This window comes from Oryctolagus cuniculus, chromosome 16 (genome assembly GCF_964237555.1).
Source record: "Oryctolagus cuniculus chromosome 16, mOryCun1.1, whole genome shotgun sequence".
In the NCBI taxonomy this organism is placed as follows: Eukaryota; Metazoa; Chordata; class Mammalia; order Lagomorpha; family Leporidae; genus Oryctolagus; species Oryctolagus cuniculus.
In genome coordinates, this window is record NC_091447.1 from 68953816 (window position 1) to 68980783 (window position 26968).

At 43.3% G+C, this 26968-nt stretch overlaps 2 protein-coding genes and 1 non-coding gene across 3 annotated transcripts; all 3 read right to left on the minus strand.

Annotated features, from left to right (window-relative positions):
* Positions 1-6173: 6173 nt before the first annotated feature.
* Positions 6174-10561, minus strand: LOC138843031 (olfactory receptor 7D4-like). The gene has a single exon (XM_070059532.1). It carries the CDS (start codon positions 9131-9133, stop codon positions 8195-8197), a length of 939 nt encoding a protein of 312 aa, XP_069915633.1. The 5' UTR covers positions 9134-10561; the 3' UTR covers positions 6174-8194.
* A 1866-nt stretch (positions 10562-12427) lies between these two features.
* On the minus strand, positions 12428-25738 carry LOC100350705 (uncharacterized). The gene is made up of 3 exons (XR_011382915.1): positions 25649-25738; positions 22818-22925; positions 12428-13244 (listed from the first exon to the last, which is right to left on the minus strand). It is a non-coding gene; the product is annotated as an uncharacterized protein (transcript).
* LOC100350959 (olfactory receptor 7D4-like) lies at positions 16434-21447 on the minus strand. The gene has a single exon (XM_051838271.2). It carries the CDS (start codon positions 18401-18403, stop codon positions 17429-17431), a length of 975 nt encoding a protein of 324 aa, XP_051694231.2. The 5' UTR covers positions 18404-21447; the 3' UTR covers positions 16434-17428.
* Positions 25739-26968: the final 1230 nt, after the last annotated feature.

Consider the following 26968-nt stretch of genomic DNA (forward strand, 5'->3'; position numbering starts at 1 on the left):
ACCTTCATGGGATTGAACTGGAATCCCCTGGTATGTTTTTAACTCTACCATTTGGGGCAAGTCAGCTTGAGCATGTCCCAAATTATACATCTCTTCCCTCTCTTATTCCCACTCTTATGTTTAACAGGGATCACATATCAGTTAATTTTTAACACTTAAGAATAACTGTGTATTAATTACAGAATTAAACCAGTCATATTAAGTAGAACAGACAAAAAAATACTAAGAGGGATAATGTATTAAGTTGTTCATTAACAGTCAGGGCTATGCTGATCAAGTCACCGTTTCCCATAGTGTCCGTTTCACTTCAGGAGGTTTCCTTTTTGGTGTTCAGTCAGTTGTCACCGATCAGGGAGAACATATGGTATTTGTCCCTTTGGGACTGGCTTATTTCACTCAGCATGATGTGTTCCAGATTCCTCCATTTTGTTGCAAATGACTGGATTTCGTTGTTTCTTACTGTGGTATAGTATTCTAAAGAGTACATATCCCATAATTTTTTTTATCCAGTCTACCGTTGATGGGCATTTAGGTCGGTTCCAGGTCTTAGCTATATTGAATTGAGCTGCAATAAACATTAGGCTGCAGACCGCTTTTTTGTTTGCCAATTTAAATTCCTTTGGGTAGATTCCAAGGAGTGGGATGGCTGGGTCGAACGGTAGGGTTATTTTCAGGTTTCTGAGGAATCTCCAGACTGACTTCCATAGTGGCTTGACCAGTTTGCATTCCCACCAACAGTGGGTTAGTGTCCCTTTTTCCCCACATCCTCGCCAGCATCTGTTGTTGGTAGATTTCTGAATGTGAGCCATTCTAACCCGGGTGAGGTGAAACCTCATTGTGGTTTTGATTTGCATTTCCCTGATTACTAATGACCTTGAACATTTTTTCATGTGCCTGTTGGCCATTTGGATTTCCTCTTTTGAAAAATGTCTATTGAGGTCCTTGGCCCATCTCTTAAGTGGGTTGTTGGTTTTGTTTTTGTGGAGTTTCTTGATCTCTTTGTAGATTCAGGTTATTAACCCTTTATCTGTTGCATAGTTTGCAAATATTTTTTCCCATTCTGTCGGTTGTCTCTTCACTCTCCTGACTGTTTCTTTTGCAGTACAGAAACTTCTCAATTTGATGCAATCCCAATAGTTAATTTTGGCTTTGACTGCCTGTGCCTCCCGGGTCTTTTCCAGAAACTCTTTGCCTGTGCCAATATCTTGAAGGGTTTCTCCAATGTTCTCTAGTAACTTGATGGTGTCAGGTCGTAGAATTAGGTCTTTAATCCATGTTGAGTGGATTTTTGTGTAAGGCGTAAGGTAGGGGTCTTGCTTCATGCTTCTGCACATGGAAATCCAGTTTTCCCAGCACCATTTATTGAATAGACTTTCCTTGCTCCAGGAATTGGTTTTAGATCCTTGATCAAATATAAGTTGGCTGTAGATGTTTGGGTTGATTTCAGGTGTTTCAATTCTGTTCCATTGGTCTATCCATCTGTTTCTGTACCAGTACCATGCTGTTTTGATAACAACTGCCCTGTAGTATGTCCTGAAATCTGGTATTGTGATGCCTCCGGCTTTGTTTTTGTTGTACAAGATTGCTTTAGCTATTCGAGGTCTCTTGTGCCTCCATATGAATTTCAGCACCAATTTTTCCAGATCTGAGAAGAAGGTCTTCGGTATCTTGATTGTTATTGCATTGAATTTATAAATTGCTTTTGGGAGAATGGACATTTTGATGATATTGATTCTTCCAATCCATGAGCATGGGAGATTTTTCCATTTCTTGGTATCCTCTTCTATTTCTTTCTTTAAGGTTTTGTAATTTTCATCGTGGAGATCTTTAATGTCCTTGGTTAAGTTTATTGCAAGGTATTTGATTGTTTTTGTAGCTATTGTGAATGGGATTGATCTTAGAAGTTCTTCCTCAGCCATGGCATTGTCTGTGTATACAAAGGCTGTTGATTTTTGTGCATTGATTTTATACCCTGCTACTTTGCCAAACTCTTCTATGAGTTCCAATAGTCTCTTAGTAAAGTTCTTTGGGTCCCCTAAATACAGAATCATGTCATCTGCAAAGAGGGATAGTTTGAGTTCTTCCTTCCCAATTTGTATCCCTTTAATTTCTTTTTCTTGCCTAATAGCTCTGGCTAGAACCTCCAGAACTATATTGAATAGCAGTGGTGAGAGTGGACATCCCTGTCTGGTACCAGATCTCAGTGGAAATGCTTCCAACTTTTCCCCATTCAATAGGATGTTGGCTGTGGGTTTTTCATAGATTGCTTTGATTGTATTGAGGAATGTTCCTTCCAAACCCAGTTTGCTTAGAGTTTTCATCATGAACGGGTGTTGTATTTTATCAAATGCTTTCTCGGCATCTATTGAGATAATCATATGGTTTTTCTTCTGCAGTCTGTTAATGTGGTGTATCACATTGATTGTCTTGCGCACATTAAACCATCCCTGCCTACCAGGGATAAATCCCACTTGGTCTGGGTGGATGATCTTTCTGATGTGTTGTTGCATTCTATTGGCGAGAATTTTATTGAGGATTTTTGCATCTATGTTCATCAGGGATATTGGTCTGTAATTCTCTTTCAGTGCTGCATCTTTTTCCGGCTTAGGAATTAAGGTGATGCTGGCTTCATAGAAAGAATTTGGGAGGATTCCCTCTTCTTCGATTGTTCTGAATAGTTAGAGAAGAATTGGAGTTAGTTCTTCTTTAAATGTCTGGTAGAATTCAGCAGTGAATCCATCTGGTCCTGGGCTTTTCTTTGTTGGGAGGGCCTTTATTACTGTTTCAATTTCTGTCTCAGTTATGGGTCTGTTTAGGTTTTTGATGTCTTCCTGGTTCAATTTAGGTATGTTGCATGTGTCCAGGAATGTATCCATTTCTGATAGGTTTCCCTGTTTGCTGGCATACAAGTCCTTGTAGTAATTTCTGATGATTCTTTTTATTTCTGTGGTGTCTGTTGTTACGTTTCCTTTTTCATCTCTGATTTTATTGATTTGGGTCTTTTCTCTTCTTTTTTTAGTTAGTTGGGCCAATGGGGTATCAATTTTGTTTATTTTTTCAAAAAACCAGCTCCTCGTTTGGCTGAGTTTTTGTAATGTTTTTCTTGATTCAATCCTGTTGATTTCTTCTCTGATTTTAATTATTTCTCTTCTCCTACTAGATTTGGGTCTAGTTTGCTGTAGGTTTTCTAGATCCTTGAGGTGAATTGAAAGCTCATCTATTTGGTGCCTTTCCAATTTCTTGATGTAGGCACCTATTGATATAAACTTTCCTCTTAACACTGCTTTTGCTGCGTCCCATAAGTTTTGGTATGTTGTGCTGTTATCCTCATTTACTTCCAGAAAGTTTTTGATTTCTCTTTTGATTTCTTCTATGACCCATTGTTCATTCAGGAGCATGTTGTTCAATCTCCATGTGTTTGCATATGCTCTAGGGATTCCTGAGTTGCTAATTTCCAACTTCATTCCTTTATGGTCTGAGAAGCTGCATGGTATGATTCTAATTCTTTTGAATTTGCTGAGACTCGCTTTATGGCCTAGTATGTGGTCAATCCTAGAGAAGGTTCCATGTACTGCTGAGAAGAATGTAAAATCTTTAGCTGTAGGATTGAAAGTTCTGTATATATCTGTTAGATCCATTTGGGCTATAGTGTCGTTTAAATCTACTGTATCCTTGTTGATCTTCTGTCCTATTGATCTGTCTATTTCTGAGAGTGGAGTATTGAAGTCCCCCAGTACTATTGTATTGGGGTCTAAGTCTCCCTTTAAGTCCGTTAACAAATCTTTTAGATAAACCGGTGCCCTGTAGTTAGGTGCATATACATTGATAATTGTTATATCTTCCTGTTGAATTGATCCCTTAATCATTATGTAGTGTCCCTCTTTGTCTCTCTTAACGGTTTTTGTGGTAAAGTTTATGTTGTCTGAAATTAAGATGGCTACGCCTGCTCTTTTTTCATTTCTGTTGGCATGGTATATCTTTTTCCAGCCTTTCACTTTCAGTCTGTATGCATTTTCTTGGAATGATATGTTTCTTGTAAGCAGCAAATAGATGGGTTTTGTTCCTTAATCCAATCAGCCAATCTGTCTTTTAACTGGACAGTTCAGGCCATTCACGTTCAATGTGACTAATAATAAGTGGTAACTTTGCCCTGCCATTTGCCAAAGATAAGTTCTAATATATGCTTTGAATTCCCTGTGATCTTTTGCTGTGAGCTTTCCTTCCTTGGTTTCCTTCCTTTACCTTCTTTCATATTGATGACCGTGTTTCTTTGTTTCTGTGTGTAACACATCTTTAAGCATCTTTTGCAGGGCTGGACGAGTGGCAACAAATTCTTTCAATTTAGAAGTTTAACATTCTTAATCATTGGCTTGACAAAGTTTTAAAACAAGATTTTGTTTTAAAAAAAAGATTTATTTATTTATTTGAAAGGCAGCGTTAGAGAGAAGCAGAGGCAGAGAGAAAGGCCAGTGCCACAGCTCACTAGGCTAATCCTCCGCGTGGGTTTTAGTCACAGCTGGGGCACTGGATTCTGTCCCGGTTGCTCCTCTTCCAGTCCAGTTCTCTTCTGTGGCCCGGGAAGGCAATGGAAGATGGCCTAAGTCCTTGGGCCCTGCAGCTGCATGGGAAATCAGGAGGAAGCACCTGGCTCCTGGCTTCGGATTGGCGCAGTGCACTGGCCATAGTGGCCATTTGAGGGGGGTGAGCCAATGGAAGGAAGACCTTTCTCTCTGTCTCTCTCTCTCTCTCTCTCTCTAACTCTGCCTGTTAAAAAAAATAAAGACAGGCAGAGAGAGAGAGGTCTCCATCTGCTGTTTCACTCCCCAAATGGCTGCAGTGGCTAGAGCTGTGCTGATCTGGAGCCAGGAGCCAGGAGCCAAAGCTTCTTTTGGGTCTTCCATATGGGTGCGGGGTCCAAGGACTTGAACCATCTTCTATTGCTTTCCCAGGCCACAGCAGAAAGCTGAATTGGAAGTGAAGCAGTGGGGACTTGAACTGGTGCCCATATGGGTTTCCAGCATATGGGTTGCCCATACGGCTTGAACTCTAGAAAGTAAAATGGTGACATCAGAGTCTGTAGGGCAGGGAATTGAGCACATTTGATCAAAGGATACAAAATCTATGTTAGGGAGGAGGAATAAATCCAAGACATCTACTGTATATCATGCTGAGTGCAGTTAATAATAATACATCATATATTTGAAAGAAACTGAAAGATATACATGATGAGGCAAATATTAGCAAATATGCTCATCTACCTCATAAGGGTAAAGTGTCCAGAATATATAAAGAACCCTTCCAGTCAGAAATAAAAAAATGTACACACACACACACACACCAAAAATGAGGAAATACTTGAAAAGACATTTCTCCAAAGAAGACAAGACACTTTGCCAGCAAGTACACAGAAATCTGATCAATCACTAGGGAAACCTGAATCAAAATAACAATGAGATAACTCTTCAAACTCACTAGGAAGCCATCATTTTCTTTTTAAAGAGAACAATTTTAAAGTATTGGGAATGATGTTAAGATATTAGAACCTTGATACATTTCTAGGAATGTAAAATGTGCTAACTACCATGAAAAACAGTTTTGTAGTTACTCAAAAAGTCAAACATACAATTAAGGTATAGCCTAGCAAGTGTGATACATAGGTATGTTCCCCCAGTAATGGAAAAGAAGTACTCAAGAAAATGTTCAAACATGTCCACAAAGGTACCCTTCACAATAGCCGAAATATTGAAATAACCCAATTGTCGATCAGAGAGTGAATGGATATACAAGTTGTATACACAAACAGTGGGATACTATTCAGTCAAGAAAAGGAGCAAAGCAAATTAGCACTAACCAACAAAACAGCCACAGAGGAAGATGAAAGGATTCAAATAAGGATGAAAAGAGTGAAGGAAGGAAGGAAGAAGCAAGAAAATAAGAATGAGGCAGCATCCCAGAGTTATCACAGGTAGTACATCAGTATGGATCATGTGAACAAACCAGCTTTGTGGCTAGACTCCAGCTTTTCTTTTCTCTTTCATTTCTTTTTTTTTTCTTTTTTGACAGGCAGAGTTAGACAGTGAAAGAGAGAGAGACAGAGAGAAAGGTCTTCCTTTTTCCATTGGTTCACCCCCCCAGATGGCCGCTACGGCCGACGCGCTGTGCCAATCTGAAGCCAGGATCCAGATGCTTCCTCCTGGTCTCCCATGTGGGTGCAGGGCCCAAAGACCTGGGCCATCCTCCACTGCCTTCCCGGGCCACGGTAGAGAGCTGGACTGGAAGAGGAGCGACTGGGACAGAATCCAGCGCCCCAACCGGGACTAGAACCCAGGGTGCTGGTGCCGCAGGTGGAGGATTAGCCTAGTGAGCCGTGGTGCCAGCCAAAAATCCAGCTTTTCATATTGAAAATCACGTCACTATGTTTAGAAAAAGCAGGATGGCTAAGTTAGGGGTATGGGCCTTCTTAGTGTCAAGTTGCTAGATTGTTGTCCATCACTATCTCAGTTTCTTCATCCAAGAAATAGGGTGAAGGAAGAGGATCTCTCACACATCTTCAGGATTAGAAAGCATCATCTATGTAATGCAAGCACAGTTTTGATATGGTCAGCACTTATCTTGCACTGTCATATGATGTTCACTTCAATATTCCAGAGAAAACAAAAACACAAATCAACAAGACAAAAATCAGCATACAAGAGGGCAAATTTTGAAAGCTTTATTATTAACTGACAAACAATAATTTTATATATTTATGGAGTACAAGGTGATTTTTCAATACACATACAAATTGTGAAATTATCCAATCAGAGAAATAAATATAACTATGGCCTCAAATATTAATCCATTTTTTGTTACGAGAAAACTTAAAATTCACAAGATGATAATTGGTCCTTTTAAAATGTTTTTATTAGCATGCAATAATTACAGAATTTTAAAATTTTTTTGAAAGGCAGAGGGACAGAGAAAAAGGGAGAGACAAGGATCTTTCACCTACTGGTTCACTTCCTATATGCCTCAAACAGCCAGGGCTGAGCCAGGCCGAAGACAGAAGCCTAGAATTCCATCCAGATTTCTAACATGGGTAGCAGGAACCCAAACACTTGTGCCATCATCTGCTACCCTACATGGCACATTAGCAGAGAGTCAGATCATAAGCAGAGTAGCTGGGAGTTAAACTGGCACATCAATGTGGAAAACAGGTTAAGTGACAGCTTAACCTGCTGCACCACAATTTCAACCCCAATACTTAACACATTTTTATTGAGTACAGTGAAGTATTTCAACTACACGGTAAGCTGATAAGGCCAGGAAACTGGCTTTTCCATTTCTTTATCTTTTCTTTGTGTTAGGAGCCTAGATAATCCTCTTTTCTGGTTCTTTATAAGGCACATAATATATTATTGTGAAACAAAGGACCCTAATTTGTTGTGGAATACTAGAACTTATTGCTTCTGACTGAGAATCCAGGTAGGAAAAGGCCAAATGATCTGAGTAGACATTTCTCAGAAGAAGAAATGCAAATGGCCAAGAACACTCAATATCACTAGCCATGAAGGAAATTCAAATCAAAACCACAACAAGAGCATAATTTTGTAAAGCTTTAGTTATTTAAATCACAGAGTTGCAGAGATGGAGAGAGAAATGTTCCACCCACTGGTTAACTCCCAATATGGCTGCAATGTAGAGGGGTGGACCAGGCTGAAGCTAGGAGCCTGGAACTCCATCTGGGTCTGCCACACGGGTGGAAGGGGTCCAAGCATTTGTATAATATTCTGAGTTTTTCCAAGGGCATTGCCAGGAAACCGAATGGGAAGTGGAGCACATGGGACTCAAACTGGCATACAGGTGACAGCTTAACCTAGTACCAAAACACCAGCCCCAATAAGAGGATAACTTTTGAGGAAACCCTGTGAACACTTTAGAGTATAAGTAATGTATAGGACATTTAGAATTAGGAATTTCTGAAAGAGAAACAACCACACATGGAATTTACAGGACCATGTATAAGGAAGAAAAGATGAGATGGGTGTACTGAGGAAACTGAGGAGAAGCAAATGTAAAAATATATACAACCAAAACCATAGATTCTTGAGAAACAGAAGAAATCAAAGGATGTCCTTTGTCGGAGAAAAGAGCCAGGATATGAAATTCACATTTCCCCCACCTGCAATGTCCTGAGCCTTAGTTCATGGATTCATCAAGGACAAGGCACTGCTCTGCCGAGGAGCTGACCCAAAGCTCCCTTCACATCCTTGTTCCTCAGGCTGTAGATGAAGGGGTTCAGCATCGGAGTGACCACAGTGTATATCACTGAAGCAATGGAGATTCTCAGGGAAGCTTGCGTCACAGCAGAACTGAGATAGACGCCAAAAGCTGATCCATAGAACAAGGAGACCACAGAGAGGTGAGAACTACAGGTAGAAAATGCTCTGTACTTGCTCACAGCAGAGGACATCCTCATTAAGGAGGAGAAAATCTGAGAGTAAGAGAAGAGGATCCCGGCGGCAGGAAACAAGCCCAGCAGGGCAGTTGCCACATACAAGGTGATGTCATTGATGAAGGTATCAGAGCTGGCCACCTTGAGAAGCTGAGCCAGTTCACAGAAGAAGTGGGGGATCTCAGTGCCAGTAGAGAAAGTCAGCCTCATCAGCAGCAGAAGGTGAAGCAGGGAGACCCAGGAAAGGAAGCACCACGACATCAGAACCAGGAAGACACAGAGGCGGGGGTTCATGACTACTGTGTACTGTAGAGGGTGGCAGATGGCCACAAACCGGTCATAAGCCATGATGGTCAGTAGGAAATGATCCATTCCAGCAAAAATCAATAAAAAATACACCTGGATGAGACATTGTATGTAGGTGATGTCCTTGCTGTGTGCCTGGATGTTCACCAGCATCTTTGGGACTGTGGTGGAGACAAAACAGATGTCAACAAAGGACAGGTTGCAGAGGAAGAAGTACATGGGGGTGTGGAGGTGGGAGGCAGAGATGGTGGCCGAGATGATGAGCACATTCCCAAGCACTGTGACCGTGTACATGGACAGAAACAACCCAAAGATCAGTGGCTGCAGCTCAGGATCATCTGAGAGGCCCAGGAGGAGGAACTGTGATTCTCCTGTGTGGTTTTCTACTTCCATAGAGCTGGGGAATCTTGTAGGAAAGGAGGCAAGACGATACTGAATCAACAGCCAACTGGAACCACATCATCAACAAACTGCCCTTGATGGATATCTGTGATCTTCTATTGAGTCCTGCCAATGACTCTTCCAATTTCTAGAGGATTTCCCAGGTGAACATGCATAATTATCCTGACTTCCTTTATTTGCCAGTAATCTCTTCCTTTATCATCTACTTACTAGTTCTACTTCTCCAGCTGGAATCTACGCTCATAAATGAGTTTCTTCTTTGGGATTACTCTACAAAGCCTTTAGAAACACAGTATGTTCTTTTTTTTTTGATAATCTCCATCATTCCAACATTCTAATATCTATGCAATGGTAATTAAAGCATGGCTTTCAACTCAAATAACCTTTATCTTGTGCTGATTCTTCCTAGTGATATAGAAGTCCACTCTCAGTGTCTTATGCTTTTCCTTCTAAAATATGTGGTTATTACTACTATCTCCTTGTGAAGTGTAAAAATGTCTCGGTACACAGTAAGAATCAATGAGTATTAGATGTCATTATTAACACTTTAAACTCTTCCTGTTTTAAAAAATTATTTTATTTGGAAGGCAGGGTGGGGGGAGAGAGAGAGAGATGTGTCAACCTCCCATGCACTGGCTCACTACCCAGATGGCATGAATGGCAAGGGCTGTGCTAGGCTTGAAAAAGGAGCTTCATCCAGACTCACACAGGTGTGGCAGTGGCCCAAGCACTTGGGCAATATTCCACTACTTTTAAAGGTACATTAGCATGAAGCTGGATTGAAAGTGGAACAACCAGACACAAAAACAGCACCCATATGCGATGCCAGTGTTGCAGATGGCAGCTTTACCGACTATGCCACAATGCCAGCCCCTAAACTCGTCCTTTTATGATAATAATTTCAGATACATAAGTCTCTCCAGGTATAGTAAGATAGTATATGTAGCAAAATTAATTTAGATGATGCATGTGATTTTGCTATTGGGATTCTTATGACATACAGTGAGCATTTCAAAAATGAGAACTTTTAACATCACAATAAATATTTCTTGTATGGATACATTTGGCACTTGAATTGGGTCAGCCATCAAGAATGGAATTCTGATCATGTTAATACAATAGTTCTATGACCTCTTTTGACTGCTGTACAGCACTTCTATTTCATGAAGATCCCCCTGGCTCCTTCTTAGACAGAATGTCTGCCAGGTTAATTCTTTTAAGAAGAAGAAAAGGCATGGGACAACATCAAGGAGAGAAGGACACAAAAACACACAGTCAATGACATAAAATGTAAGGGATGTATGTCTGTGTACCCATAAATGCATACTCTCAAGTACAAATGCATTACTTTTTTTAAAACAATGTATTTCTTTTAAAGATTTATCCATTTATGTGAAAGGCAGAATTACACAGAGAAAAAAGGAGAGTCAGAGAGAGAGAGAGAGAGAGAGAGAGAGAGAGAGAGATAGGTCTTCCATCTGCTGGTTCACTCCCCAACTGGCTAGTACAGCTGGAGCCATGCCAATCTGAAGCCAGGAGCTTCTTCCAGGTCTCCCACGTGGGTGCAGGGGCTCAAGGACCTGAGCCATCCTCTACTGCTTCCCAGGCTAAAGCAGAGATCTGGATTAGAAGTGGAGCATCTGGGTCCTGACTGGCGCCCATATGGGATAACAGTACCACAGGCAGTGGCTTTACCCACTACGTCCCAGCGCAGACCCCCAGACACATTCTACTTAAAGTGTTAATATCCAGAGTCTATAAAGAGCTCAAGAAACTCAACAACAAAAAACAGTCCAGTTAAGAAATGGGCAAAGGATTTCAACAGGCATTTTTCAAAAAAGGATATCCAAATGGCCAACAGATACATGAAAAAATGGTCAGGATCACTAGCCATCAGAGAAATGTAAATAAAAACCATAATGAGGCTTCACCTCTCCCCTGTTAGAATTGCTTTCTACAGAAATCAACAATCAACAAATGCTGGTGAGGATGTGGGGAAAAAGGTAGTCTGGTCCACTGTTGATGGGAATCTAAACTGATAGAACCACTGTGGAAGACAGATGGAGAGACCTCAGAAATCTGAATACAGACCTACCATAGGACCCAGTCAACCCACTCCTGGGAATAAATCCAAGGGAAATAAAATCAGCATATGAAAGAGTTATCTATACCCCCACGTACACTGAAGCTCAATTCACAATAGCTAATATATTGAATCAACCCAAATGTCTGTCAACTGAAAACTGGATAAGGAAATGATGGGATATATACACTATGGAATACTACACAGCTGTAAAAATGAAATCCTGTCATTTGCAACAAAATGGATGCAACTGGAAAACATTATACTTAAGTGAAAAAGCCACCCCAAAGGACAAATACCATGTGTTATCCCTGACCTATGGTAACTAAGAGAGCCCCTAAAAGGTGATGTATGGAAGTGAAATTGACACTTTGAGATGCAACGACTTTGAACAGCCCTTGTCTCAACCATTGTGGAACAGTTTCTTTTTTCATACTATGTGTTGCACTCTTTTTTTTTTCATTTATTTATCTGACAGGTAGAGTTACAGACAGTGAGAGAGAGAGAGACAAAGGTCTTCCTTCCTTCCATTGGTTCACTCCCCAAATGGCACCGATCCAAAGCCAGGAGCCAGGTGCTTCCTCCTGGTCTCCCATGCGGGTACAGGGGCTCAAGCACTTGGGCCATCCTCCACTGCCCTCTGGGGCCACAGCAGAGAGCTGGACTGGAAGAGGAGCATGGGGACTAGAACCCGGTGCCCAAATGGGATGCTGGTGCTGCAGGCGGAGAATTAACCAAGTGATCCAGGGTGCCAGCCCTGAACTCTTTAATAGTATAGAGTTAATCTCCTGTGTATAAAGTCAATTGATAATAGGTCCTAGTAAAAAAATAAGAATGGAACAGGAGAGGGAGGAGGAAGAGCGTGGGGCTGCAGGTGGGAGGTTGGGTAGGGTGGAAAGAATCACTAAGTTCCTAAAGTTGTATTTATGAAATGCAAGAAGTTTGTATACTTTAAATAAAAGGTTTCTAGGTAAAAAAAATTCTGATAACATTTAAAAAAACAAATACATTCTATTAAAATCAGCAGATTAACAGGAAAAAATATATACTGGATGAATTTTGTTTTAAAGATCCAAATTTTAGAGAAATAAAATCATCTAAGAAAGATGACAAGGCAAATTTAGGATATGAAAATAAATCTTTACATTTTGCATGATAGAAAAGCATTCAGTAGCATGAATGCCTAAGAATGTTAACTAAGGACAGACAAAAAATCGAAGTACTAATTTATCCTGGAATGGTGAGTAGGAGAGAGTTCTCTTTCATAGGAATAGTAGAGCTAAGAAAGGAGAGACAGGTTCATAATGAGGGGAAGTGAGAAAAAATGAAACACTCCAGATTGAGGAAAACAATGCACCATTGCCTCATTGGAGAGTAAGCTTGGTATCAGAAGAGACTTGAGGTGCAAGTTTAATAGAAAGTGGAGGACCAGGGTCGGGAAGAACACAGAGTATGAGGCCCACAATGGAGTATCCGGTACTTTCGTGATATCCCTCTCCCGCTGATAAATTCATCTCTGGTTCTGAGGCGACTATATGCCTCATTTGTCCCCGTTACATTGCAGAAGATTAACAAGTATGAATGCTGAACATCCAATAAGATTGAGACAAAGAAAAACATCAACTATTTGTGAACAGTTCAAGACAGTGTACCCTAAATCCAGTCATTGAACACTCTTCTAAACATTTAGAGATTGGTAAACTGAGAAAGAGAAATTGGCCTAAAACCAAGTGTCTGAAATAATCACATTGTTTTATTGTATTCTGGACACTGTTGTGAAAAAAATAACAGTGATCATAACAGTAACAACAATATAGAAGTATTCAGTAATAGAACAGGTAAATTATCAAAGAAAACTCCAATCACATTAACAACATCAAAGACAATACTCACGCACAACACATGTTCAGTGAGTATTAAATGAAGTGGAATCCACAATTTAGAGGAGGAAGTAGAGAAGCTGTGGACTCTCCAGAAAACATCACGTTCAGGTCATTGGTAACTTATTGGACACAGGTTCTAGATTCCAGAAAGAAAGGAAAGAAAAAAACATAGAACTGGAAAGACTGATTCAAGTAGAAACTAAAATACAACCCAAATGGGCCTATGCTAGTCCCAATATTTGAGTCCCAAGTCCTACTGCCCAATTTCCCTCTTTCACTGCTTACCATATAAGCCCTCACTGGAACACAAGACTCTCTGAAGCTTTCACATCTCCCAAAGTAGCCCTGTCAGGTCCAGCTGGGTTTTCAAATGGTCAGAAATCTGAGAATTACAGATGAGGGACAACAGGGGCACATTTAAAGTTTCTGTCCTCTCAAGGGTTGAATTCTCAGAGCACCTTGTTAAGTAAATTGTTATATTGTCTTCCCAAACTCCAAATGATTAGGCTTGTTGGGATACCACAAAGATAGCAGAAAAAAATGTTTAGAGTGCTTTGTTTCTTTCTAGGAAAATCAGAAGGAGTAGCTGGGTTTATTTCCTAAAAGAAGAAACTCTTTACTTTGATTTGATTGAAACACTGGAATATGTCCACTAGGTAAAGTGTGAATTCCACAAGGAACCAACCACAGTATACATCTCACTGCGATATGCTTTTCTTGAAGGATACTGAAGACTTTATGGCTTATATGATATATATTATATTAAATTCATCATAATTAATAGTGTCAAAGTAGCTAGTAATGTAACTGTAAGTACAGTCAACGTTGATGTTGGCTTTCTATCTGTTTTAAATTTGTTGAACTTAGGAAAAGGATACGTATCATATAGACACTACATACACAAAATACCCATCAATGTAATTTTTACATAAGCACATAAATAAGAAAACAACTGAAACCAAATATCATTTAAATGTTAATATTTGGTATTTCCAAGTGATAGGGATATGAATACTTATGATATTACTCTATATACTTTCTTATAGCTTTAAGAAATCTCAGCATAACAAAAAATACTACTCAGAGAAATGATCTTCTGCAGTCTATAAATTCAGTGAAGTTTATTAATATTGCGATTACTTGATATCCATATGCAGAAGAATAAAACTAGGCCCTCATCTCACACAGTACACACATATGTATGCAAACACTCATGTGTGCACACACAAAACATCAACTTGAAATGGATAAATCACTTAAATTTAAGACCTTAAAGTGTTGAGGCCAACATGTGGCACAGTGGGTTGAGCTGGTGTGTGCAAAGCTGGCATTCTGAATAAGCACTTATTCAAGACCCAGGTACTCCACATCAAATCCCTGCCAATAAGCCAGGGAAAACAGCAGAAGATGCCCAAGTACCAGATCTCTACCGTTGAACTGAGGAGAGGAGAGGAGAGGGGAGGGGAGAGGAGGGGAGGGGAGGGGAGGGGAGGGGAGGGGAGGGGAGAAGGAAATGGGCCAGGCATAGGAAGACAGATACTGCATGAACTTACCCATATGTGGAACTCAAAAAGTTAAAATCACTGGAAATAAATGATGACATGAGTCTGTGGGTTGGTAAAAGGACACAAAATGCATACTAGGTAGGAGGAATACATCCAAGATATCTATCATATGCCTTGATGAGTGTAGTCAATTACAATGCATGGTATACTTGAAAGACAGAAAGATGTCACACAGAATGGAGAAACTATTTGCAAAACTTACTCATACATTTCAGATTGGGTCAAATATCCAGAATATATCAAGACCTCTTACATGTCAGAAACAAGCATACTACACACACACACAAAGATGAGCAAATACTTGGAAAGTCATTTCTCCAAAGCAGACAGACACACTGCCAACAAGCACAGAAAAAGATGCACAGCCACTAGGGAATTCAAATCAAAAGCACAATGAGTTAACATTTCACACTCCATAGGAGGCTATCATTTTCCTACAAAAGAGAAAAATAAAAGGTATTGGGAAGGATACCATGATATTAGAACCCTGATATATTCCTGAGAATGTAAAATGTGCCAGTTATCAGGAAAAACAGTTTTACGATGTCTCAGCCCAAAAGTCAAACTCCTAGATATTTGCCAAAAATAATCAAAAAGCAATCCTGAAATGTGCATGCATGTCCACTGAAGCACTACTCACTAAAGTCAAAAGATGGAAATAACCCAAATGTCAATCAAAGGATGAAGGGATATACAACATGTATATAATCCAGTGGAATAGTATTCAGTCAAGGAGATGACCAAAGTGGGTTAGCATTAACGAATACAACAGCCGAAAAGACGTAGGAAAGGGTATAAACAAGGAAGGAGAGTGAGAAAGGAAAAAATTAAGGACCACAAAGGGTGAAGCAACAATTCAGAGTTAGCATAGGCAGTACGGCACCACTGATCATCTGAGAACAGTTTCTGCAGTTAGATGCTGGCTTTTGTGTTGAACAGCACTGTGACTGTGCTAGAGAAAGTAGGAAGCACAGTTAGGAGTACGGCCATTCCTAGTGCCAGACTGCTGTTTGTTGTCCATCTCTATCTCAGCTTTCTCCTCCAATAAATAGGGTGGGTGAGAGACAATATCCCAATAGACTCACACAAGAGGACATACACCAAAAGCACAGCCCTGATATGGTAAAAACTCATCTGTGGGGCCGGCGACATGGCTTACTTGGTTAATCCTCAGCCTGCAGCACAGCCATCCCATATGGGCGCTGGGTTCTAGTCCTGGTTGTTCCTCTTCCAGTCCAGCTCTCTGCTGTAGCCTGGGAAGGCAGTGGAGGATGGCCCAGGTGCTTGGGCCCCTGCACCCACATGAAAGAGCAGGAAGAAGCACCTGGATCCTGGCTCCAGACCGGCCCAGTGCTGGCCGTGGCGGCCATTTGGGGAGTGAACCAACGGAAGGAAGACCTTTGTCTCTCTCTCTCTCTCTCTAACTCTATCTGTCAAATAAAAAAAAAAAACTCATCATTGACTATCAGATTATTTTCATTTCATTATTTCAGGGAAAATAAGAGCACAATCAAACTAATGTTATAAAAATTAGCATTTAAGAGAAATGTTTGAAAGTATCTTTTTAGATGAAAAATGATTATATATTAATGAAGTACAATGTGATGTTTTAATATATGTATATATTGCAAAATTATGTAATCAGAGAAATTCACACAACCATTACCTCAAATATTAACTTTTTGCCAAGATAAAATTTAAAATCAAGAGAATGATTTTTTTCCTTAAAACATGCAACACATATTAGCATGCAACACAAAGTTTTAAAGATTTATTTATTTCTTTATTGGAAAGGCAAAATGACACAGAAAGGGAGATACAAAGAGACAGGAATCTGCCATCCACTATTCAATTTCCAAATACCTACAACAGGCAGGAGGGGCCAGGCCAAAGCCAGATCCTACACATCCATCTTGGTCTCCCACATGTATGGCAGGGATCCATGCATTTGAACCATCACCTGCTACCTTCCCAATGCATCATCAGGAAGCTGGATCAGAAGCAGAGGATTTGGGACTTGAATGACACTTCAGTATGGAATATGGCTGCCCCAAGCAGCAGCTTAACCTGTCACTCCACAATACCCACTCCAATGTCTACACTGTTTTATGGAGCACTGAGTACTCATTAACTATATACAGCACAAATTGATAGAAGCAGCTCACTATTGCTTCAATTTCCTTATCTATTCATTGTGTTAGGAGTCAATCAGCTTCTCCCTTCCAGTTCTTTATAAGGCATGTAACACATGACTGTGAAATACAGTCACCCTAGTGTGTGGTGGAATACTAGATATATTGCTTCTAATTGCAGATCCATTAGGAAATGGCCAAAGAATCTGAATAGACACTTCTCAAAAGAAGAAATACCAGTGGCCAACAATGCTCAACATCACTAGCCATGAGGGAAATTCAAATCAAAAACATACTAACAGCATAAGTTGGGAAGAAATCATGTGAGCACTTGTGAAACAAGTGCTGTAAAGGATAGTTAGAAATAACCAGAAATTTCCGGAAGATGAACAACCAAACATGGAACTTAAAAGCATCATGTATAAGGAAAAAAAAATGAAACAGATGTACGGAGGGAATTGTTGAGAAGAGGAAAATGTAAACACATACACAATCAATACAGATATGCTTTGGGAACAGAAATAAATTTAGTATATACTTGAGGGGAGAAAAAGAGCCAGCATATTGAAATTCACAGCATTTTCTGTAGCGGCTACAACACACTGAGTCCTTAGGTCAGTGATTCACCAAACACAAGGGACTGCTCTGCTGAGGAGCTGGCCCAGGGCCCCCTTCACATCCTTGTTCCTCAGGCTGTAGATGAAGGGGTTCAGCATCGGGGTGACCACAGTGTACATCACCGAAGCAGTTGAACTTCTCATATAAGACTGTGGCATGGCAGGACTGAAGTACACCCCAAGTCCTGTTCCATAGAACAAGGAGACTACAGAGAGGTGAGAACTACAGGTAGAAAATGCTCTGTACTTGCTCACAGCAGAGGACATCCTCATTAAGGAGGAGAAAATCTGAGAGTAAGAGAAGAGGATCCCGGCGGCAGGAAACAAGCCCAGCAGGGCAGTTGCCACATACAAGGTGATGTCATTGATGAAGGTATCAGAGCTGGCCACCTTGAGAAGCTGAGCCAGTTCACAGAAGAAGTGGGGGATCTCAGTGCCAGTAGAGAAAGTCAGCCTCATCAGCAGCAGAAGGTGAAGCAGGGAGACCCAGGAAAGGAAGCACCACGACATCAGAACCAGGAAGACACAGAGGCGGGGGTTCATGACTACTGTGTACTGTAGAGGGTGGCAGATGGCCACAAACCGGTCATAGGCCATGATGGTCAGTAGGAAATTATCCATCGCAATAAATATGATAAAAAAATACACCTGGATGAGACATTCTATGTAGGTGATGTCCTTGCTGTGTGCCTGGATGTTCACCAGCATCTTTGGGACTGTGGTGGAGACAAAACAGATGTCAACAAAGGACAGGTTGCAGAGGAAGAAGTACATGGGGGTGTGGAGGTGGGAGGCAGAGATGGTGGCTGACATGATGAGCATGTTCCCAAGCACTGTGACCGTGTACATGGACAGGAACAACCCAAAGATCAGTGGCTGCAGCTCAGGATCATCTGAGAGGCCCAGGAGGAGGAACTGTGATTCTCCTGTGTGGTTTTCTACTTCCATGGAGCTGTGTACCTTTGAGGAAGGAGGCAACATTAGTATTCAATCAACAGCCACTTGGAACCTCATCACTACACTACCCTAGGGTAGATGTCTGTCATTCTCTATTGAGTTGTGACATGATTCCTATCAATTGTTAGCTCATTTCCCCTATAAAAGTGCACAATTTTTTATAAAACACTTGTTATTTATTTGAGAAGTAGAGTTACAGAAAGCGAGAGTGAGAGACAGAGAGAGGGGTCTTCCATCCACTGGTTCACTCCCCAGATGGCCACACTCGCTGGAAGATGAGCCGATCTGAGTCGCGAAGCCAGGAATTTTTTTTTTTTTTTTGACAGGCAGAGTGGACAGTGTGTGCTGTGGCCGGCACACCACGCTGATCCAAAGCCAGGAGCCAGGTGCTTCTCCTGGTCTCCCATGCGGGTGCAGGGCCTAAGGACTTGGGTCATCCTCCACTGCACTCCCGGGCCACAGCAGAGAGGTGGACTGGAAGAGGGGCAACCGGGACAGAATCTGGCGCCCTGACTGGGACTAGAACCAGGAGTGCCGGCACCACAGGTGGAGGATTAGCCTACTGAGCCGCAGCACCGGCCTGGAGCCAGGAATTTCTACTGGCTTTCCCACACAGTTGCAGGGGCTAAAGCACTTGGGCCATCTTCCACTGCCTTCCAGGCCACAAGCAGACAGCTGGATCAGAAGAGGAACAGCTGGGATGCCAGCAATGAAGCCGGAAACATAACCTAGTATGCCACTGCACTGGCCCCCGTCGATGTGCATAATTACCTCAACTTCTTTTATGTGCCAATCCTCTCTCTCCTTTATCACCTGCTTACTAGTTCTACTTCTCCAACTTGAATTTATGCTCATAAATGACTATTTTCTTTAAGGTTATTTCACAAAACATTTGAAAACATTTCATGTTCTTTGCTTGGTAGTTCCCACACCGCCTTCATGATAATATATGTGCAACAGTAATTAACAGCAACAACAATATAGAAGTATTCAGTGATATCTGTAAATGAGATCTGTGGGTAAAAACAGGTAAATCATCAAAGAAAATGCCGATCACGTTAACAACATCAGAGATAATACTCATGCACAAGACATGCTCAGTGAGTGGTTAAATGAAGAGGAAACCACAATTTATAGGGGGAAGCAAAGAAGCTGTGGAGACTCTCCAGAAAACATCACATTCAGGGAATGATCATTTGTAACTCTTAGTGGACACAAGTTCTAGGAAAGGAAAGACCATAATAACTAGAAGGGCTGATTTCAGTAGAAACTAAAATACATCCACAAAAGGCCTGTGCTAGTCCTGTTATTCTGGACATAAAGCTCACTCTCCACTCACTCTCGTTTCTTACCCCAGTAGCCCTCACTGGAAAACAAGACTCTCCAATGGTGACCGCTAAAGCTTTCTCATCTCCCAGAGTGTCCCTGTGAAGTGCAGCTGGGCTTTCAGCAGGCAGGGAGCCATTAATTACAGGTGAGAAACAACAGGGGCATGTTTAAAAATTCTGTCAACTCAAGGGTTGAAATCTCAGAGGTCCTTGTTTAATAAATTGTTCTATTATCTTCCCAATCTTGAAACAGTTAGGCTCTGTTGGCTTAACAAAAAGAGAGTAGAAGGAAAAGTTTTAGATCATTTTCTTTCTAGGAAAATCAGCAAGGGGAGCTGGGTTCGTTTCCCTGGAGAAGAAACATTTTTCTTCCTTTGATTTGATTTAAACACCAGAAGATGTCCATGAGATAAAGTGTGAATTCCACAAGGAACCAACCACAGTAAACACCTCACTGTGGTATGTGTTCCTTGAAGAATACTGAGGACTTTATGAATGTCAAGTTAATATAATTAATAGCATCAAAGTAGATATAATTATGAATGTAAGTAGAGTTCTAGGTCAAAGTTGATGTTGGCTTTATCTCTGTTTTATAGTTGTAGTACTTCAAAAATAAGGATAAATGACATATACAACTATATACATACAATGCCATCAATGTAATTTTTACATAAACGCATAAATAAGAAAAACACTGAAAGCAAATACATTTTAAATGTTAATATTTGGTGTTTCCAAGAAATAGGGGTAGGCATATGTATTATAATACACTACATACTCTCTTATAGCCAGAAGCCTCCTCCAGGTCTCCCATGCAGGTACAGCGGCCCAAGCACCCGGGCCATCCTCCACTGCTTTTCTGGGGCCACTGCAGAGAGCTGAACTAAAAGAGGAGCAACCAGGACTGGAACCGGCACCCATATGGGATGCCGGCACTGCAGGCAGAGGATTAACCAAGTGAGCCACAGCACCAGCCCCCAAACACTCTTAAAATTAAACATACATATAGAAATACCCAAATATTAATGGTTGCATATTTTGTGGTATGGGGATTCATCACAATTAACCTTTTCTTATCTTTTTGTGAGACAAATTTCAAAAACAGAATGTTACTTTGAATAAAAAAAATAAGCCAGTCCCCCAAAAATATGTTTTCCCTGATTAGTGGTAATTAACATACAGAGCACAAAAATATACAATGTATATGAATGAATATGACATTTTGATATTTGATTATTATTTATAGCCCTTATCTATATTCTTGAAGAATAGTGGTTTTTCTACCTACTACTTATTGAATTCAGTATTTAATGGAGGGTTAAGCTTGTGATTATAAATGAAATTGAAAGTATGTCATGGTAAAAATTAAAAATAAGAAAAGAAGCTTTGAGGGTGGGAGTGAGGAAGGCAGCAAGGGTAGGATGTGATACACCATTACGCCCATAAAAACTGCATATAAGAAATATATGGGCCGGCGCCACGGCTCACTAGGCTAATCCTCTGCCTGCGGCACTGGCACCCCAGGATCTAGTCCCGGTCAGGGCTTAGGATTCTGTCCTCGTTGCTCCTCTTCCAGTCCACCTCTCTGCTGTGGCCGGGGAAGGCAGTAGAGGACGGCCCAGGTCCTTGGGCCCTGAACCCACATGGGAGACCAGGAGAGGCACCTGGCTCCTGGCTTTGGATCAGCGCGGTGTGCTGGCCACAGCGGCCATTGGGGGATGAACCAAACAGCAAAGGAAGACTTTCTCTCTCTCTCTCTGTCCACTCTGCCTGTCCAAATATATATATATATATATATATATATATATATATATATATATATATGAAATCTGTTCCCTCTATATTTATTTAAACATTTTTTAGTTTCAAAAAAACATAATATATCTTCATGAATAATAAAATAAAATGCTTTGTAAACTTCTAAAATTTAAAGACATTTATATAAAGCAAATTAAAGAGACCAAAGGAAACAAAAATGGAGAATTGATTGTGGCATTTGGGGAATGAAATAGCAGATAGCACTACACGCCCTCTTGCCCTCTACTTTCAAAAAAAAAAAAAAGTTAACAGACAAATGAAATTAGAAGATTGGTTAATTATAATCAAAACAGCCTGGTACTGGTGAAAAATAGACATGTAGACCAATAGAACAGAATAGAAACTCCAGAAATCAATTCACAAATCTACAACCAATTAATCATTGATAAAGGAGCTAAAATCAATCGCTGGAGCAAGAATAGTCACTTCAATAAACGGTGCTGTGGAAATTGGGTCTCAGTGAGCAGAAATATGAAATGAGACCCCCTTCCATATACTTTACACAAAAATCAACTTATGAAGGATCAAAGACATAAATCTACAAGCAAATACCATCAAATTACTAGAGAAATTAGGGAAATTCTGTAAACATTGGCACAGGCAAAGAATTCTTGGGAAAGACCCTAGAAGCACAAGCAATCAAAGCCAAAATAGACAACTGGGATTACATCAAGCAGAGAAGCTTTTACACTGCAAAACAAACATTCAGCAAAGTGAAAAGGCAACCAACAGAATGGGAGAAAATGTTAGCAAACTATGAAACTGATAAAGCATTAATATCCAGAATCTACACAGAGCTCAAGAAACTCAAGAACAACCAAACAAAGAAATAGGGCAAAGAACTTAAACAGGCAAAATTTTTATTTATTTTTTTTTTTGACAGGCAGAGTAGACAGTGAGAGAGAGACAGAGAGAAAGGTCTTCCTTTTCCGTTGGTTCACCCTCCAGTGGCCGCTGCGGCCAGTGTAGCACGTTGCTCTGAAGCCAGGAGCCACATGCTTCTCCTGGTCTCCCATGTGGGTGCAGGGCCCAAGCACTTGGGCCATCCTCCACTGCACTCCCGGGCCACAGCAGAGAGGTAGAATGGAAGAGGAGCAACCAGGACAGAATCCTATGCTCCAACTGGGACTAGAACCTGGTGTGCCGGCACTGCAGGAGGAGGATTAGTCTATTGAGTTGTGGTGCCGGTGACAAGCATTTTTCAAAAGAAGAAATTCAAATGGCCAACAGACATATGAAAACATGCTCAGGATCACTAGCAATAAGGGAAATTCAAATGAAAATCATCTTACCCCAATTAGAATGCTCTCATACAGAAATCAACAAACAAATGTTGGGGGGGATTTGGGGAAAAAGGTACCCTGGTCCACTGTTGGTGGGAATATAAATTGGTGCAGCCACTGTGGAAGACAATATGGAGATACCTCAGAAATCTGAATATAGACCTACCATATGACCCAGCCGTCCCACTCCTGGAAATATACCCATGGGAAATGAAATAAGCATATGAAAGAGTTATCTGAACCCCAAGTTTATTGCAGCTTAATTCACAATAACTAAGATGTGGAATCAACCCAGATGTCCATCAATAGAAGAATAAAGAAAATTAGCTTCCTCCTGTTCATCCCTCATCCTCTGTTCTACTCGCACAGCCTCCATGGAGGCCTCATTCCTGCCTCTGCAGTTCCTATAGATTCCCACACCGGCCCCGCTCATCACAGACCCTCAGTGCAACTGTCACCCCCGCAGGGAAGCCTTCCCTGACCACTCAAGGTTAAAGCACCCCCATCATCTTTACCACACTCTGTGTTCTTGGCATTTTTCATTACAGAACCACTGGGCTGCATGCCGCCCATCTGTGCCACTCTCATGCCTCCTCCTGGTCTGCAGATGGGGTCCCTACAAGGCCTCACAGGGTAGAACTGTGCCATCCCCTCACTTTGCAGATGAGGAAATCAAGGCTGCGAGACTGAGCCGCAAAGCAGCATGGGCGAGGGCCAGCACAGGCCAGGAGAGATGCCAGGTTCAGCCCAGGTCCATGGAACTGAGTGTCACTCAGCAGACCACTCTGCCTCCCTGGCCACCCTGCCCAGGCACCTCAACCCCAGCACTTTCCGCTGCATGCATCCTCTGCAGCACAGAGGCCACTCTCGGCCCTCTAAGGCATCCACAAAGCCCCACCGGCGTGGCTCCAGGGAGAACGCAGAGGCAGCATGCAGCCCCTGCTGACAGGTTCCCAAGGGACCACAGCCTCCTCATGCAGCATCCAGCACTTGGGCCTGAGACAGGAGGCCACTTGGGCAGGTTCCACTCCACTGAGCACACAGCCAGGAGCCTTCCCAGCCCTCAACACCCAGCTTGGCCGACACCCCTGGCAGGGAGCCTCCTGTAAGCATCCACGCTGCTTGGTGAAAACCTCCCAAACTTAGACACAGACCTGACAGCCGGTGTCAAACACAAGAGTTCCAGAGTAACATGCAGCCACCTGTGCCCTGCCTTCCAGCCGCAGACAAGCATTACCGGGCAGTCGCAAGGGACAGCACCTTCCCAGTCAAACCACCCAGTACTGGGCTCCACCACCCTCCCCGGCCCCAGGACCCAGAGCTCCTGCCTACACCTTTGGACCTCCCTCCTCACCAGCTCACCGCGTGCATCTATGTGGTCACAGGGGCTGGCATTGGGAAGTCGCACGCAGAACAGTCACAGAGGCATGGGAACCAACCCCAAGCGGCCACGGCCACGCGGGCACTGTGGGGGAGGGAAGTCGTCAGGCCACCTGAGCAGGGTCAGGACTTACAGGAGACGAGGACAGAAACACCCAGCAACAGCAGCAAAGGGAGGAGCAGATCAAGCCGCTGCAAGGATACCTCAACAGAGACTGATGCGGGGCAGCTGGCCAGACCCACAGGTGGGAGAAAACCAGATAAGGCCAGGATCCAGGCATCCGGGATGGCGACTGTGTTGGGGATAGCACTACGGGGTGGGGTGGGGGGGCAGCATGGGAGATCAGGGTGCCCGCAAATCCCAGGCACATAAGTAAGGAACCTTCCAGTGGAAACACCTGGCTCCCCGCAGAGACAAGGGGGCTCCACGCCTGGTAGAGCTTGAAGAACTCAAGGCGACCACAGCATCTCCTGCAGGAGCGCTGTATAGGGAGAGTCCTTGAGAAATACCCACCCCCAGCAACCCCCACATCATCCCTGACGGACAGAATCCGTCCTGCGCCCTCACACACCCCGGCCTCTCACTCCAGCCTCCCTGGACGCTGGGAGGGCACCCAGCTGCAGCCTCCACGTGGCTAGATATGAGGTTCCCGGCCCCGCACCCTGAGTCTTCCCTGATGGCTGTTGGCGTTGTCTATGAAATAACATGGATCCGGTGCCACTGTCTCAAAGGAAGAGGTCCTCATTCAGCACTCACCGGAGACGGACAAGAAGCAGAGCCCTCAGCCGGCGCCGCGGCTCACTAGGCTAATCCTCCGCCTTGAGGCGCCAACACACCGGGTTCTAGTCCCGGTCGGGGCGCCGGATTCTGTCCCGGTTGCCCCTCTTCCAGGCCAGCTCTCTGCTGTGTCCAGGGAGTGCAGTGGAGGATGGCCCAAGTACTTGGGCCCTGCACATGCATGGGAGACCAGGAGAAGCACCTGGCTCCTGGCTTGGGATCAGCGCGGTGCGCCGGCCACAGCAGCCATTGGAGGGTGAACCAACGGCAAAGGAAGACCTTTCTCTCTCTCTCTCACTGTCCACTCTGCCTGTCAAAAAAAAAAAAAAAAGGGCAGAGCCCTGTCAATCATGATGACTGACAAGCGCGGCCCAGCTCCTTCCTCAACTTTCCCAGGAGCTGAAGCAAACCGATTGGGCTCTCCCTAGGAAGGTGCCAGGCTGCGGGGCTCCCAGGGGTTTAGCTAAGCTGGGGGACATCTTGCAATGGCTGAGACACCTTCCCTTACCCAGCGACATTCTAGGCAGCCTGGGGTCGCGCCCCCGCCCCCGTAGAAAAGCCCGGGAAGCTGGGGGCAGGCATGAAGCTGGGCGGGTGGGGGGCGGAGCGACAGCGTGGACACTGGGACTGAAGGGCCGGCTGGACAGGTGGGCAGTGCTGGGGCAGCGCGGCCGCTCCTCACCTGACTGTCCATGGCTAGAAGCCCCAGGTCCTGCCTAGCTAGCCACCGGGCCACCGCCCCGCCCGAACCACGGGACGGGAAGCCACTGCCGGTCCCCGCCCTCGACTCTGGCCTTTTCCACCCTGACTGACTGCAAGCTGGGCCAATCAGGAGCCAAGAGGCCTCCCCGTAGAGGCGGGACTTCTCCCCTGGCAAGGGCCTGCTGGACTTAGGGCGGAAGGAGGAAGCTGGCAGCCAATGGGAAGCCGAGAACGGAGGGGCGGGAGGAGGGAAGGCGAGAAGCACTAGGCAAGCTCCACTGAGGGGAGCGCAAAGTGTGCGTCGCACGTGGAGGCTGGGGGTGTTCTGCGCCTGCGCACTCTGCCTGGCGGCGCAGGCTGTGACCGTGTACACGAGGTGCAGGTTCGACCCCCAGGGAGGGAGCACCTATGGCACTTGTTTCCCCACTGCGTGTTGCTGCTGTGTGATGGAGTGAGCCCTGGGCTGGGGCTGGGGCTGGTTTTGCAGTCCTGGATCAGTGTGGCAAGGCTGGTCAGTGCCATCTATAAAATGGAGAACAGCATGGGGTGATTCCACACGTGTTCACTGGAGTGGTACAGATTTGAAATCATGCTGTGTTAAATTATCAAGACTGGCTGGCTCGCTCGCTCTCTCAAGAAGTTTTGGTGGCTTATTTAGTGCAAGGCCAGGTGTGTACGGTTAATAAAGGTTGGGTTTCCTTATTTAAAATGCTTGGAGACCAGAAGTTTTTCTGATTTGGGAGTTTTTCAGCCTGTGGAGTGTTTGCATATAGATAATGAAATATCTGAGGGCCAGGATCCAAGTCTTTAAACGCAAAAGTATTTATGATTCACAGACATCTTATACCTGCAGCCTGAAGCAGATTTGTACACTAGTTTTAATAACTTTTTTGTCCATGAAACAAAGTTTCATGATGTGGAATTTTCCACTTGTGGGCGTCATTCTGGGGCTCAACGAGTTTTGGATTTTGGAGCCTGTGGAATTTTGTGTGTTTTTTTTTTTGGGGGGGGGGGGAAGGGTTAGGGATGCTCAACCTGTAAAAATGCACAGCAATACCTGTATTTGAAAATGTCCAGGCAGCCAGTGTTGTGGTGCAGCAAGATTGGCCACTGCCTGCGGTGCTGGCATCCCATATCGAAGCCTCAGTTCAAGTCCTGGCTGCTCCACTTCTCATCCAGCTCCCTGCTAATGCACCTTGGAAAGCAGCAGAAGGTGACCCAATTGCTTGGGCCCCTGCCACCTACATAGGAGACCCTGATGAAGTTCCAGGAACCTGGTTTCCACTGGGCCCAGCTCTGG